At 35.7% G+C, this 12,717-nt stretch overlaps 2 protein-coding genes across 3 annotated transcripts; one reads left to right on the plus strand and one right to left on the minus strand.

Annotated features, from left to right (window-relative positions):
• The first annotated feature begins 24 nt into the window (after positions 1 to 24).
• Positions 25 to 8,003, plus strand: LOC110831411 (F-box/WD repeat-containing protein 2). Of its 2 annotated transcripts, none has more exons than XM_022067380.2 (5): positions 25 to 157; positions 326 to 590; positions 707 to 930; positions 1,027 to 1,858; positions 2,406 to 8,003. In XM_022067380.2, the coding sequence occupies exons 1-5, from the start codon at positions 118 to 120 to the stop codon at positions 2,566 to 2,568; spliced, it is 1,524 nt and encodes a 507-aa protein (XP_021923072.1). In that variant the 5' UTR covers positions 25 to 117; the 3' UTR covers positions 2,569 to 8,003. The 2 variants fall into 2 exon arrangements, with proteins under 2 accessions (XP_021923072.1, XP_087204765.1); XM_087348639.1 differs by having other exon boundaries at positions 2,376 to 2,511.
• Positions 4,388 to 7,990, minus strand: RpL36 (ribosomal protein L36). Its single transcript, XM_022067336.2, has 3 exons — positions 7,871 to 7,990; positions 7,432 to 7,566; positions 4,388 to 4,524 (listed from the first exon to the last, which is right to left on the minus strand). The coding sequence occupies exons 1-3, from the start codon at positions 7,988 to 7,990 to the stop codon at positions 4,435 to 4,437; spliced, it is 345 nt and encodes a 114-aa protein (XP_021923028.1). The 3' UTR covers positions 4,388 to 4,434.
• Positions 8,004 to 12,717: the final 4,714 nt, after the last annotated feature.

Consider the following 12,717-nt stretch of genomic DNA (forward strand, 5'->3'; position numbering starts at 1 on the left):
TATTGGATACGAAAGGATATACCTCTAACGCGCAAGTCGCGATTCCATTTAGGGATACCTTCAACTTTCCTTGTATGCCAACTGATATTACGATTTAACTTACTGATGAAGGATTGAATGATGGAAAATTTGGATGGTTCAAGTGTTGTAAACAAACGTATATGACCATATTAAATTTTAGTTTTGGGAATTTAGGATTCGAATTTCTGGTTGTAAAGTTTATGATTCAGTTGTGCAAACGATTGCGTGTGCATTAAATGTACAGATATCAGTTTCACCTAACCTTCCTACTTGAACCTTATAACTGTGTATTTCATGCTTTCAGAGAAAAAAGAGAATTTTCAGAAGTGGCTCGACGAAGTGACAGAAGTATATAAAGGTCTGTCACCTGAGGAACAGCTAGCAACCTTCCACACTTTTCTACGGCAGTCCTCTCCTAGTCAGCGTTACAATGTTTCAAAACATGTTGCAAGCATTCTGTACCAAGACATTGTTGTTTCACTGCCAACTGAGCTTTTGGAGCAAATTTGCCATTACACTGACACAAAGTCGTTGGTATCAGCTTGCTGTGTTAGTAAAGATTGGAATGGGTGTGTATAAAGTTAAAAGTTTTATTTAATGTATATTTCAGTTGGAGAGAACTAATAACTAAAATACACCACTTTTATTTTATTTCATGCATGCAACTTTACTTGTTACACTGTAGGGTAATATCTTCACTTAGCGAAGTATGGCGAAGAAAATGTTACCAAATGGGAATTGGCCTCTTGAAAAAAGATATAAATTGGAAGACCCTGTGCTTGGCCACTCACAAACAGATTGAAGGACTTAGGACTGGGTCAGCATTCCATCATCGAGATATTCGAGCAACTTGTTTAAGTTTAGGACAAGTTACAGGCTTGGATTATTGCAAGGGATTTCTTATTGCAAGTAAGGTTTCTACCACTCCTTTATAAGTAGTACATGTTGAAATATAAGATGTCTATTTTCTCACAAAAATGCAACATTGTTCCATGTCTTTTATAGGTGCCGTTGATCAAGTTGGTATATGGCGTACAGATGACTATGAGCTAATTGGACTATTTTCAGTACCCAAAAGGATATCTTGCTTGAGGGTGCAGGATGCAAAGATGTTAGTGTTTGGCCATAGTACAGGCCATATTACAGCTTGGAGTTTGGACATCTGTAAAAATATATGTCAAGCCAGCCTATGCCAGGAATATTATGGACATACTGGTGTCATCATGTCTCTAAGTCTAAGTACAGATATAGATCTCGTATTGAGTGGTGCCACAGATTTTATGGCAAAAGTATGGTGTCTTAGCACTGGGTGTCTGCTAAAAACTCTCTCATATCATAGCCATTGGGTGATTCAGGTGACTTTGTTGCCAGCATTACATTGCATTAACAGCAGAACTTTATACAAAGGGAAGCATTCACTTCTTACAAAAACTAGAGACCACATTAGAATATTCTCATGGCCAAAAGAATCTAAAGATGGTAATATGTTCGGAGATATGGATGAGGTTGAAAAGTCTATTATAGAAATTCCATTGAACCCAGTGTATAATTTTTACACTCCTGGTTGCTGTGTGCAAAATGGAAAAGTATCATATGTTAAACAGTCAATGGTGAAGGATGAAGAAGATGGGAACGCTGAAATTGTGCTTGAGAGTTTGGCTACAAGGACACGAGTATGTGAGATGTACTTGAAACAAAAAGTAAGGAAACTGTTGGCTGTAGGAGAGAAATTTGCACTCGTTCTGATGCCTCATAGTCATGCAAATAAATGCAACCTATTGGTAATAGAAGTGTCAAGTGGAAATGAGATTGGAGGATGTCATCTTCCACATTCCAGGTACTTTTAGAAGTAATTTGCCAGCAACATGTTCTGGGGGAATTATGGATAATCTTTTTGAGAGAATAAAATTAATACTATATGCTTGCCATACAGGCTTACAAAAGTACAATTACTTTAAATAACTATGCATTAAATCCCACCATAATGGAAGGAAAATCAAGTCCAAGTGGAATATAACACATTTTATGGGTAATAAATGTCAACTGTTTTAAATCTTCAAATTCTACTAACAGATTAGTCCTGCAACATACACAAAACATTCCACATAACAAAATTCACACATTTTGCTCTTCATGGAGGTTTCCAAGTTATACGATTCAAATTATATGATGATAATTGTCATAATGTCTGAAAGTAAATATGTTCATAGCCGTAGCAGTTTGAAAGTACTTTTAAGATAGTCACAATAATACATTAATTAGAAAAGTGTATCATTATTTATGTAGATTATATGTACACATATTGGTGTCAAATTTAATTTTTATCTTTTATATTAAATGTCTTTTAATTACAGTTAAAACCAGATAGAATTCTTTGCTTCCAGTTCGACAACACCAGATTTGGCACAGGTAGTGGTGGGAGAAACAGGTTGGCTTGATGGACTGGAACAGCTGAAACCTAATGATGTGGTGATTGCACTTGGAATTGTCAATGGACAAATCCGAGTAGTTACATGGCAGGACCTTGGAGACAGACTTACAGGATAATATAAGAGGGGTGTATAATGCAATACAAGAGTAAAGTTTAAATATTCAGTGCACATGAATTTGGTGTGTAATGACAGGTAGCCCTCGATTTGCGCCGATTCAGAATAACGCTGATTTTGAAACCAGCAAGCCAAAAAGTGAAAAAAATATTTTTTACTATTATTTATAACATTTTAAATGTATTTTGTACTGATTATTATAATACATCGTAATTCTTACATCGCTGATTTTTAATAAAAATTATAAATACTGTCATCTCTGCAATTACGTATGTTTCATTAACACGAATTTGGTCCAATGAGATCGATGAATCGGTAAAAGCTGTTTGTGAAATACAAACTTTTGCATATGCAAGTTTGCTCTTATGCAGTTTCATTCCTGGCGCTTTAAACTTTCAAAGGACTAATTTAATCTCTGCGGAGGTACCGGGGTTATTTTTACTACGCGATTTTCTATAGGTTGGCGTCTTACATGAATGCAACTATCGCATAACAGCAGAGATGACTGTACACATCAATCACATGAAAGAATCACAGTCAACCGCGGGGACCAACGAATTGCCGATTGAAAATGTATAAAGTATATTTTTTAAATTCCCTTTATTTTATTTATTTATTTACAAGTTCCAAGAATCCAATAGTGGATATAGATTTATGTTATTCCAGAGCTTTAAATGTAATGCCATTATATATTACTTGTCAATGTTTGGTTGCTGGGACCGCAGGTCATTGACTTCCCATTCCTTTACATTATAAAGAGTTTCAATTTATGCCGGTTCATCCAGGAATGCATCCCCAGCGTAAATCGCGGGCTACCTGTAGTGTCAATGGCATACCAGATCTGGCTATCAAGATTCTTGAGCTTATGCATTTTCTTATACATATTCAGAAACCTGAAGGTCTTGGAGTTTCATCACAGAAGCCTGCCCCTGTATATTATCATCAGTCCAACTTTTATCGTTTATCATATCTGAATAGAGACTTAAACCACTATATTATGGGACTCCATTTTAGATCATGTGAAGTAGGTCTACAAATTTTTACAGTATTAAATCTGCTGCGTCTAATCTCAGTTTCACATTTGTCATGTTTGTAAATACTTGTATTATATAAAACCCGGTTTGATGTCAGCTTTGATGCATGTCTGTAATTAAAATATAACACTGTGCCATGTAATTCAATTACAGACAGCTATAAGGCAATTAGATATGCATCAAAGCAGATATCAAACTAGGTTTTATATAATACAAGTATGGCACAATTTTCCATCTTATTAAGTGCTGCTACCAATATGCAGCATTTAGAATGACTACTAACATAGGAGGCAAAATCAAAATGTGTTGTGTATCACAGCTGACATATTTCTAGGTTGAAAGGACTAGTACATGAGGAATATGGGAGAAAGGAGATAAATGAAATGGGTTTAAGGGATAAACACATGAATCATGTGTTAAAATTCAATAGGCCATTTCCATCAGTATATACAGTAATTAGCCATCTCAGTGGCTGCACAGTCTGAGGCATAGGCCTTGTGCCGCTTTGTCACTGGGATCATGGGTTCGAATCCCACTCAAGCCATGGATATTTGGCCACGTTTTTCTGCGTTGTGCTGTCCTGTGTACAGGTAGAGGTCTTGTGATGGGCTGATCCCTTGTCCAAAGAGTCCTACCAAAATGTCTACAGATGAAAGTCAACGAAAAGTTGGGACCCGCAGTGCTCAGGCACTTGAACGGGTCGTCAAAGTATCAAGTATATACAGTAATTAGCAGCTGCACAACAAAGCATGTGACATCCCAAATTACAATTAAAACAACGAATAATTTGTTTCACAGTTTATTATATGGAACACACATTTACATTAGGAAAGTTATTTTGCCTGGGCTTGTGCCTTTCTCATCTGGGTGAGGATGTTGCTAAGCTCTTCACGTTTCCTCTTGGCACGAATGTGAGTTCCCAACTAGAAATACACATACGCAAGAAATTGTATACTACTGAAATTGTAATTTGAAATGAAATACTGAGACAAGCGTAATTTCGTGGGTTGCTGGTTGTTAGTTAGGAAGTATTCCATTTACCTTAGAATAATTCTGTTCTTACATGTAATCAGATACTCTATAAAGTATATTGAAAAGGAAAGAATTTCTTTAAACCATTATTTTCTAGCATTCTCTTTCATTTCATAAGCTTAGTCTACATTTGGTAAAATGTTAACTTCTTCATGAAGACTGTTAGGAACATCTTTATTGATTGATATGTTCAGAACATAATTATTAAATGTACAGAATAAATTACTGACAGTCTCTTAAGACACTTTCAACAGTAATGCAATGTTTATAATGTCATACAATAGCAACAGTATTACTGCAAAACTAACATTTACTGGTATTATAACAAACTTCTGAATTTTACTGTAGAGTTAAGGGATCCTTTTAGAATAACAGAGTAATTAGCCAATAATAGTAATTCCATGAAACAGAATCCATCTTGAGAAGCTAATACTTGTACCTGTTCAGCTAGCTATTTAAGAAATTGCACACCTTTCATGGAACTCAAAGGTTAATTCTGTTGATCATAGGAATCTGCAACTGGACCTTGTCTTGACCATATAAATCCACGATATTACCACACACCCTATTTCATCCATTTTTAATAAAATCCTTCCAAAACATCACTTCTGGTTTTCCAACAAAATTTTACATACTTATCATCTCTGCCACATTGCATGATCCAATCATTCCACCCTCCTTAATGTGTACACCCTAATTATTAAGTTCCTTGAGCAATGTTCTTGAACCTCTTGGTACTCACTCTCTTTCTCAAACTTTCAAAGTAATCTCCTCAGCATCCTTGTTCACAAAAACTCTCAATCTATGAAACTCCTGAATTACAGCCTAATACAAAACAGAACTTAGCCTGCTCTTTAATATCACAATGAATGTAATTTCTGAACCGTCTGCAGAATAAATAATGTAGATTAATTAAAAATTTTGATTTCCAACCACTTTTACTTTCTAGCCTACTGTCCATGCTTGAATAAAGGAAGGCATATTTACAAGATCACCATGTTGTACGCCTCACTTCATTTATCTTTTGAAACATATGATCTTTGGTATGATAGTTGCACTACTGGAGGCCACCTGAATCACATACTTTTTAAATTTTCTACAACAGGTTGTAACTGCATAATGATGAGCTTAGAAATCTGTACTGCTCCCCCAGTATTGTCAGGGTGATTAAGTCAAGAATGAGATGGGCGGGGCATGTAGCACGCATGGAGACGAGGCGTGCACCGGGTATTGGTTGGGAAGCCTGAGGGGAAGAGACCGCTGGGGAGACCTAGACGTAGATGGGAGAATAATCTCAGGTGGGATCTATGGGAGATAGGAGTTGAAGGAAACTGGATTTTGTTGGCTCACAACAGGGTCCGGTGGAGGGCTTTGGTTAATTAGGTGACGAACCTTCAGGTTTAGTAAGCCATCCAGTTAGTTAGGTTGTAACAGTATGGGAGCGGGGTAAACAAAACATGAGAGGTAGATGTACCAGCACCACCAAAGGGAGAGCCCTGAAATGACATATTATATATACAAAGAAACATTACTTATGGTATTCTTTTGCAGACTTTAAAGCAAAAACATGGCAGCTGCACAAAATCTACACTTTACCTTCACTTTGATGTCAATAACTACTGAACCACAGGAGCATAACATGTGAAATTTAGTATGGAAATAGCTTGCAAACAAATATAAAAATTCTGCATCAAATGCTGTTCATAAGCCAGGAATTACAAATATGGTAATGATGTGAATCCCAGGGATTAATTTCAACAAGTCTAATATAGATAGCGTCTACTTCAGCAATTCATAGGTATTTAAACACAACTTTCTCACCAATATTCAGTTTTGGATCATCCACCGACTACCTGCTCTCACTCACGTGTATATACAAACAATGTCAAAGTTTATTCAGTTCCCCAATAATTATAATTTAACCTAAGTAACCTTTGTTATGGAAATAATGAGTTAATTTTATCTATAATCATGTCCACAGACACAACACGAAACCAGTAAGTCACTACCTGTACAAGAGTGTGGATAGCCACATTACCTCAACATTAATTTTACCATAGCAGGTTTCTACTTCTTATATATGTAAAATCAGAACATATGATGCGACATTTGTAGACTAGTACAGTAAAACAGCATGCTATACACTAATACTAATGGCATGGAAATTGGAAATATAATGTGTTTTAAGGCATAATACATAACATTTTAACAATAATTTCAAATTATCTTTAGTATATCAACTTCATATTTTGATATATATACCTGTAACAGTACATACAAACATGCTATGTATCAGTCAGGTAGTTTATAATTACGGTTTGGGTGTAGCCTGAAGATGGCCATACTGACTGAAACAAGCTGCTACTCTATTTACATCAGCATTGTGAAATAAATGCACTGTTAGTGAATTGCATATGTTGTAGTGGGTGATTGAAAAGATTTCTATCCAATGTCCAAATAAGACTAATAAATGACATTCAACTTTATGTTAAAAGCAACATAATGAAATAAAATATCTAATTTTAGAGAAATAACCAAGTCAGCCAAAGCATTTCTTTGGATTAATTAAAGTAGAATTATAAAGCACAGACGTGGTTACTTGTATGTAGATTATAATACTGAAACATACCTTAAAGAATATAATGTATGTGGATTAGACTCACCAGGGACCAACAGAAGGCTCTTTTGAACATGGTAATTGAGTTCCATAAAGAGTGAGTAATTTGAATAGCTGAGTGACTATTAGTTTCTCAAGGTATGAGATCCAAGCAGCTAGTTATAAGAAATTTTATACTAACCCTTCTCTTCAAAAATTTCAGAGCCCTTTTATCCTTTGAAACTTTCAGCAACTCCATAGCACGCTTCTCATACGGTGCATGGCCACACACTTCACGGATAAGATCTCGAACAAATTTTGTATGTTTTGTTTGAATCTGCAACAGGATGAAGCAATGAATGAATACTTGATCATACTGCCTTCATTTTAAGGGAACAAAATGCCAGTAACATCAACAAACTTGTGAGATAAAGTTTGGTAAAAACAGTAGTGAGGCAATGTTCAAAACTGGTAACAATATATTAATTCACAATATCTCACAACTGATATATCTCAAGAACAATAACAACCGCTGAAAGATTAGCTCATACCAAAATTAAACAATGTTTTGTTATAACACCAAACCACACAACGAAGAAGCCACATTAACTACATGTAAGAAAACAACATTTTCAACCTACACCCTTCAATCTAGATGGACGAATAGTATGTTTCTTATCCTGCTTGGTCTTGCCTACACGTATCTTGGTAGTTCTGTGTCCCTTATGAAGGCCTACTGCCAACTCATACCGTGGTGCCATTCTGAAACATAAATTCATAACTGTATGAAAGTTTTGTTATTAAATTTGCTGGTTAACAGAAAACTAAAAGGATCAGGTTGATGGGAAGGACAAATATATTCCAGCTTGAAAAAAGCAGCTTTCCTGTCCAATACATGCTTATTTAATTTTAATCATATTGTCCACAGACCAGGAGAAAAGTCCTGCTAGGAATTTGATATACGCGCATGCGCAAGATTTCGTGGTGAGTGACGACCCATCCTAAAAGCATTCGTTCCTCAACCACTGAACGAACACGTGTTCTAATGTATATAGCTTTAAAATTACCTCACAACAGCACAGTGATCGGATCTAGAATATTATCACAGCACCCACAGAACACAGTACAGGTGCACTCACTACACGCTACTCTTAACTGCTTGATGTTGTCAGTCTGGCGTGTCATACTTCCCACCAATAGCAGCCCTCTAGTCCACTTGATAGTAAACATCCCCCCTGCAGCACCCCAGAAACGACTTCCCCCCACAGGGCTTCTCCCGGTCTGTGGACAGTATTAAAATTCTAAGAATATCAAATAAACTTTGGCTACTTTAATGAAAACATGATCACACTACTCAAAACTACTAAAAAATCTTAGAATATCAAACAAATTAGTATAAATTAATATAAACAACTCAAAGATAACGTCATTCACTAGAAATAATATTCAGCCCAACTCTTCACCTATTAGTTACCATTAAAACTGTTAAGTTATATAAAAGGGAGAGCTCTTTAGTTTAATGTAATAAAAATGTTACATATAGGGGAATTAAATGAAGCCTGAAACACCTAAGACTTCAGACAACTTACCATCCATTAAAATGTCATAACTGGAAATGACATACACTTATAAAAATTAACAAGAATTCCCAAAATAAATGGCCTACCTAAACCAGAAGTTCCTGATTTTCAATCACAATACCCCACACACTGTTTCTAGAGGGTGGAAGAAGACAAGCAAACAGTTAATTTTGTTTGAAAAATAACATTTGAATGGAAATTAAAAACCTACTAATTTTACTTTGTATGCACTTGTGTCTCTGTACAATCTCTATTATGAAATGTTGCTGGTAAAACTACACAACACTGCCAAGTTCACCATCTGCTATGATTCCACTGTGGCATGTCCAGCTGATTACTTACTTCACTGAACCATTACTGAAAAAAAATATACTCAATACAATTGTAAAAGAGTCCCGTGCCGTAGCCGCGCGGTTTGAGGCATCATGCTTCGGACCGGCGATACGGAATGCGTGCTGGTTCGAATCTCGGGGGAGAAGAAATTTTCTCATGAGCTTTCGACCAGTGTATGGGACCAGTGCCAACCCAGCATCGTGAGGAAATTTGGGAGCTACAATGGGTAGCGTAATCTGGTCAGGAAAGCTAGCAATGGCTGGGGGTTCGTCCTGCTATATCTGGTTGGATGATCGTTCACCTCTGCTTAGGCATGTGAACATGAGGCTAGTCGGCTTTCGCTCTCTGGAGCTGTTACGCCAAGGATTTAATTTTTTAACAATTGTGAAAGTAATGTTCAATTTTGGAATGTAACATTCCAAATAATGGGTCAAGTATTGCAACATCAAAACGAAAGAGCTGTAATAAGAGAGTGAGGTTATGGCAAGTAATTTTTCCAAGCCAAGACATGTAATATGCCAGGACACCCGGCCTAGAAAACCACAATATTGCATGTAAACATAATTAATTCTAATACTCTAACACACGTGTATACTTTGATAGTTGGAAAGGAATACTGTGAATGGTTAGATGCGGAGGCTGTCAAGATGTGATAAAGGATTTATCCTGCTTCCTGCCGTGTAATCCACTGTGGGAATTTTCAGTTTTTCCTGGCAAGGGTTTCGGTGGGTTACCATAATTTGTTATACAAGACTTTCAAAATTACAGGAATAAGAACTTCTGACTTTGTATCATTTTTATGTAAACAACTACAAGGGTATGCTGAAATTAAAAGCGTATTTTACCTCAAACAAAAAAAAATCACGCACTCTCTCGCAGACCACCATTACCACTCTTACATGGAAACCATTATAATAGTATATAACTATAGCTAAATGAGCAAATTCTTTTGTAAGTCAACAATTTATAATCTAGATTATAACAAAGCCTTAATTTGAACTATATGTCAAAACAAGATGACAAAGATATTCAGCGATTAAATAACTTACATAAACTGCTGACTACACACCACCACCAGTATTCTACCTTGGCAAAGAACATATAGTTGAATCAGAGATACACAAGAACGTGGCCCTCCTCGCGAATTTCACAGAAGAAAGAATAATTTACTACGACTTCGTGATAGAAACGTTATATTCTAATCGGTGTGTAATAAATACTCTTAAGTTCTTCATTTTAATTTATCTTCTTCGCACGTAATTACATTCGGTTATATTATATAAAAATTATACACATTACGTTAGAAAATTTATCTTCATAATGGAGTTGAAGATATGAATAATGAAGTAAATTTTAACTGATGGACAGTTTCGTAGTCATCCAGGCTGACCATGTCGACTTTTATACACATGCAACATCTCAATAAATGAAGTCAACCTATGATAGCCCCGATCACTTCCCAAGGTTCTGGCAATTTTAGATAACCACGAAGATTTCGCTTTTGGAAATAAAATACCTAACATATAGTTATCAATGAATTAATTTCTGCGTGGCCGCTAGGCCTGATGGCATCTGAATTTATTGTCGGCAAATGCTGCCCCATTACGTTAATACAGTATTGGAAACAAATGGTAGAAAAATGTGCGAATTCATCAATCTACTAAATTAATATAATTTACAAAATATCCTTGCATGAAAATGATTTTTCACATAGAGCACAATATTTAACCTATAACTTTACTCTTGGTAGGCATGAACACAACACTGCACATGAAAGTGATAATATCTTATTGATGAATACTCTACGTTCGTATACAACAAACTAAAACCAAAGAGAGTTTTGTTCCCATTACATGTACACACAGGGATGCTATATTCCTGATGTTTATCCTTACTGTAATGCTTGGGGTATCAAATGCACGCACCCTTGACTTTTCACATATACGTTTCTATGCGTACTTCCATGGAATGCTTGCCTTGTTCCTTGAAGTATATGAGGCAATGCACTTGATAACTAACAATGTTCAGGAAACATTCATTTTCTCCAGAACTACATCCACAAATGCCTTTTAATTACCCATTGTTTCCCCATCCTACTTCCTTCTGCATAACTTTAAACTTACCAGTGTCCTGCAAACCTGTTATCCTTAGGAATATTTTTCTCTTCCTAAAATGAATATATTCAATTCATCACAACAGTAATGTTCTCTCCTCCTTTGCTGATACTAAAATTTATACTTGATGTTAGGTTAAATATAAAAATAAACAGAAAAACAAAAAATGGTATAAATACTTTTAGACTATTAAGTGAACATTCAATACTCCATTACTACTTGTATCTTACATGCATACTCAACACCTCTTGGACTTATATCAAAGCAAAAAATGAAGATTCAACCAATAAAGTTTACAATTACATATTCCATGGAAAATTTACAAAGCTATATTGCATTATACTGCTCCATGTAAAGTGCAAATACATATAATGCCGTCACGAACTTTGTGCACTTTTCTGAAAGCTGCTAGAGGACCAACATCTCACAATGAGGAGACCACTTTAGGGTAGGAGTTCATAGTCAATGACTGTAAAGGATATTCCATTTAAAACACAATCCAAACTACTATACATGAAACCCTTCATACACAAAATAATGAAACCAATGGCAATATTAAATTCTTGCAGCCATACACTGCTGCTGAAAATGGTGCACTGTAAGAAATTAGTATGGCCATAACTTCAGCTGTCGTTCTGTGACGAGCACTTGCCACAAACACTTCCTGTGCCCCAAAATTTTGTTACCAGCTGATGTATGGTTGTCTGACTTGGTACTTACTTGTCAGGATACACTGTGTAATATGCTTCATAAAAAGCAGCAAACAAAACTGATGTGAAGTAATGTCTGAGAATCAACCCATCCTGCTTGCGAATAAACCATGTTCAGAGCTACATAGCTTTTGTGCAATTAGCATGAGCAGTAGCCTAGCAACCAGGGTCACCATAACTAAAATGTCACAAGGGAGGCTAGGACAGTCTATTACAATGGAGTGTATCTGTTTCTGATTTCATTTTTGTACCAATTTGTTATCATTGTAGGGTTGCATTTTAGATCGTACATCCTGTAGAACAGATGTAAACAAAAGGCCACTGGATATTCTATGATGTGGCATTTACATACTCTGAACATGTTCATACGCCAGTTACAATCACAACAAATTAATAACACTCTGATCAAGTAAACCTATCACCTAACACAACTAACTTGCATTGCTTATATTCTCAAAATCAAAATCTGATATTTTTAATAAAAAAGTAATCATTTATTAGAAATTTCTCTCTCCAAAACAGTCAACCAAGTACTATACCTTTCAGTTTTGGAATATTTACAGCTGTGCATTAAATTAAAAGTACCAAATAATGCATGTTACATCACAATAATGCACCTTAACATATAGCACTTTCTATTAAGAAGCCTTTGTCAAAAAGGATGTTGACAAAAAATACTGCAATTGCCTGATTTGGTCTCATGCGACTTCTACACAATAACTGATTGTGTCATATTACATATAATTTACAC

This window comes from Zootermopsis nevadensis, unplaced genomic scaffold, assembly GCF_977971745.1.
Source record: "Zootermopsis nevadensis isolate Lab colony 2312 unplaced genomic scaffold, Znev_1.0 Znev_ptg000013l, whole genome shotgun sequence".
In the NCBI taxonomy this organism is placed as follows: Eukaryota; Metazoa; Arthropoda; class Insecta; order Blattodea; family Termopsidae; genus Zootermopsis; species Zootermopsis nevadensis.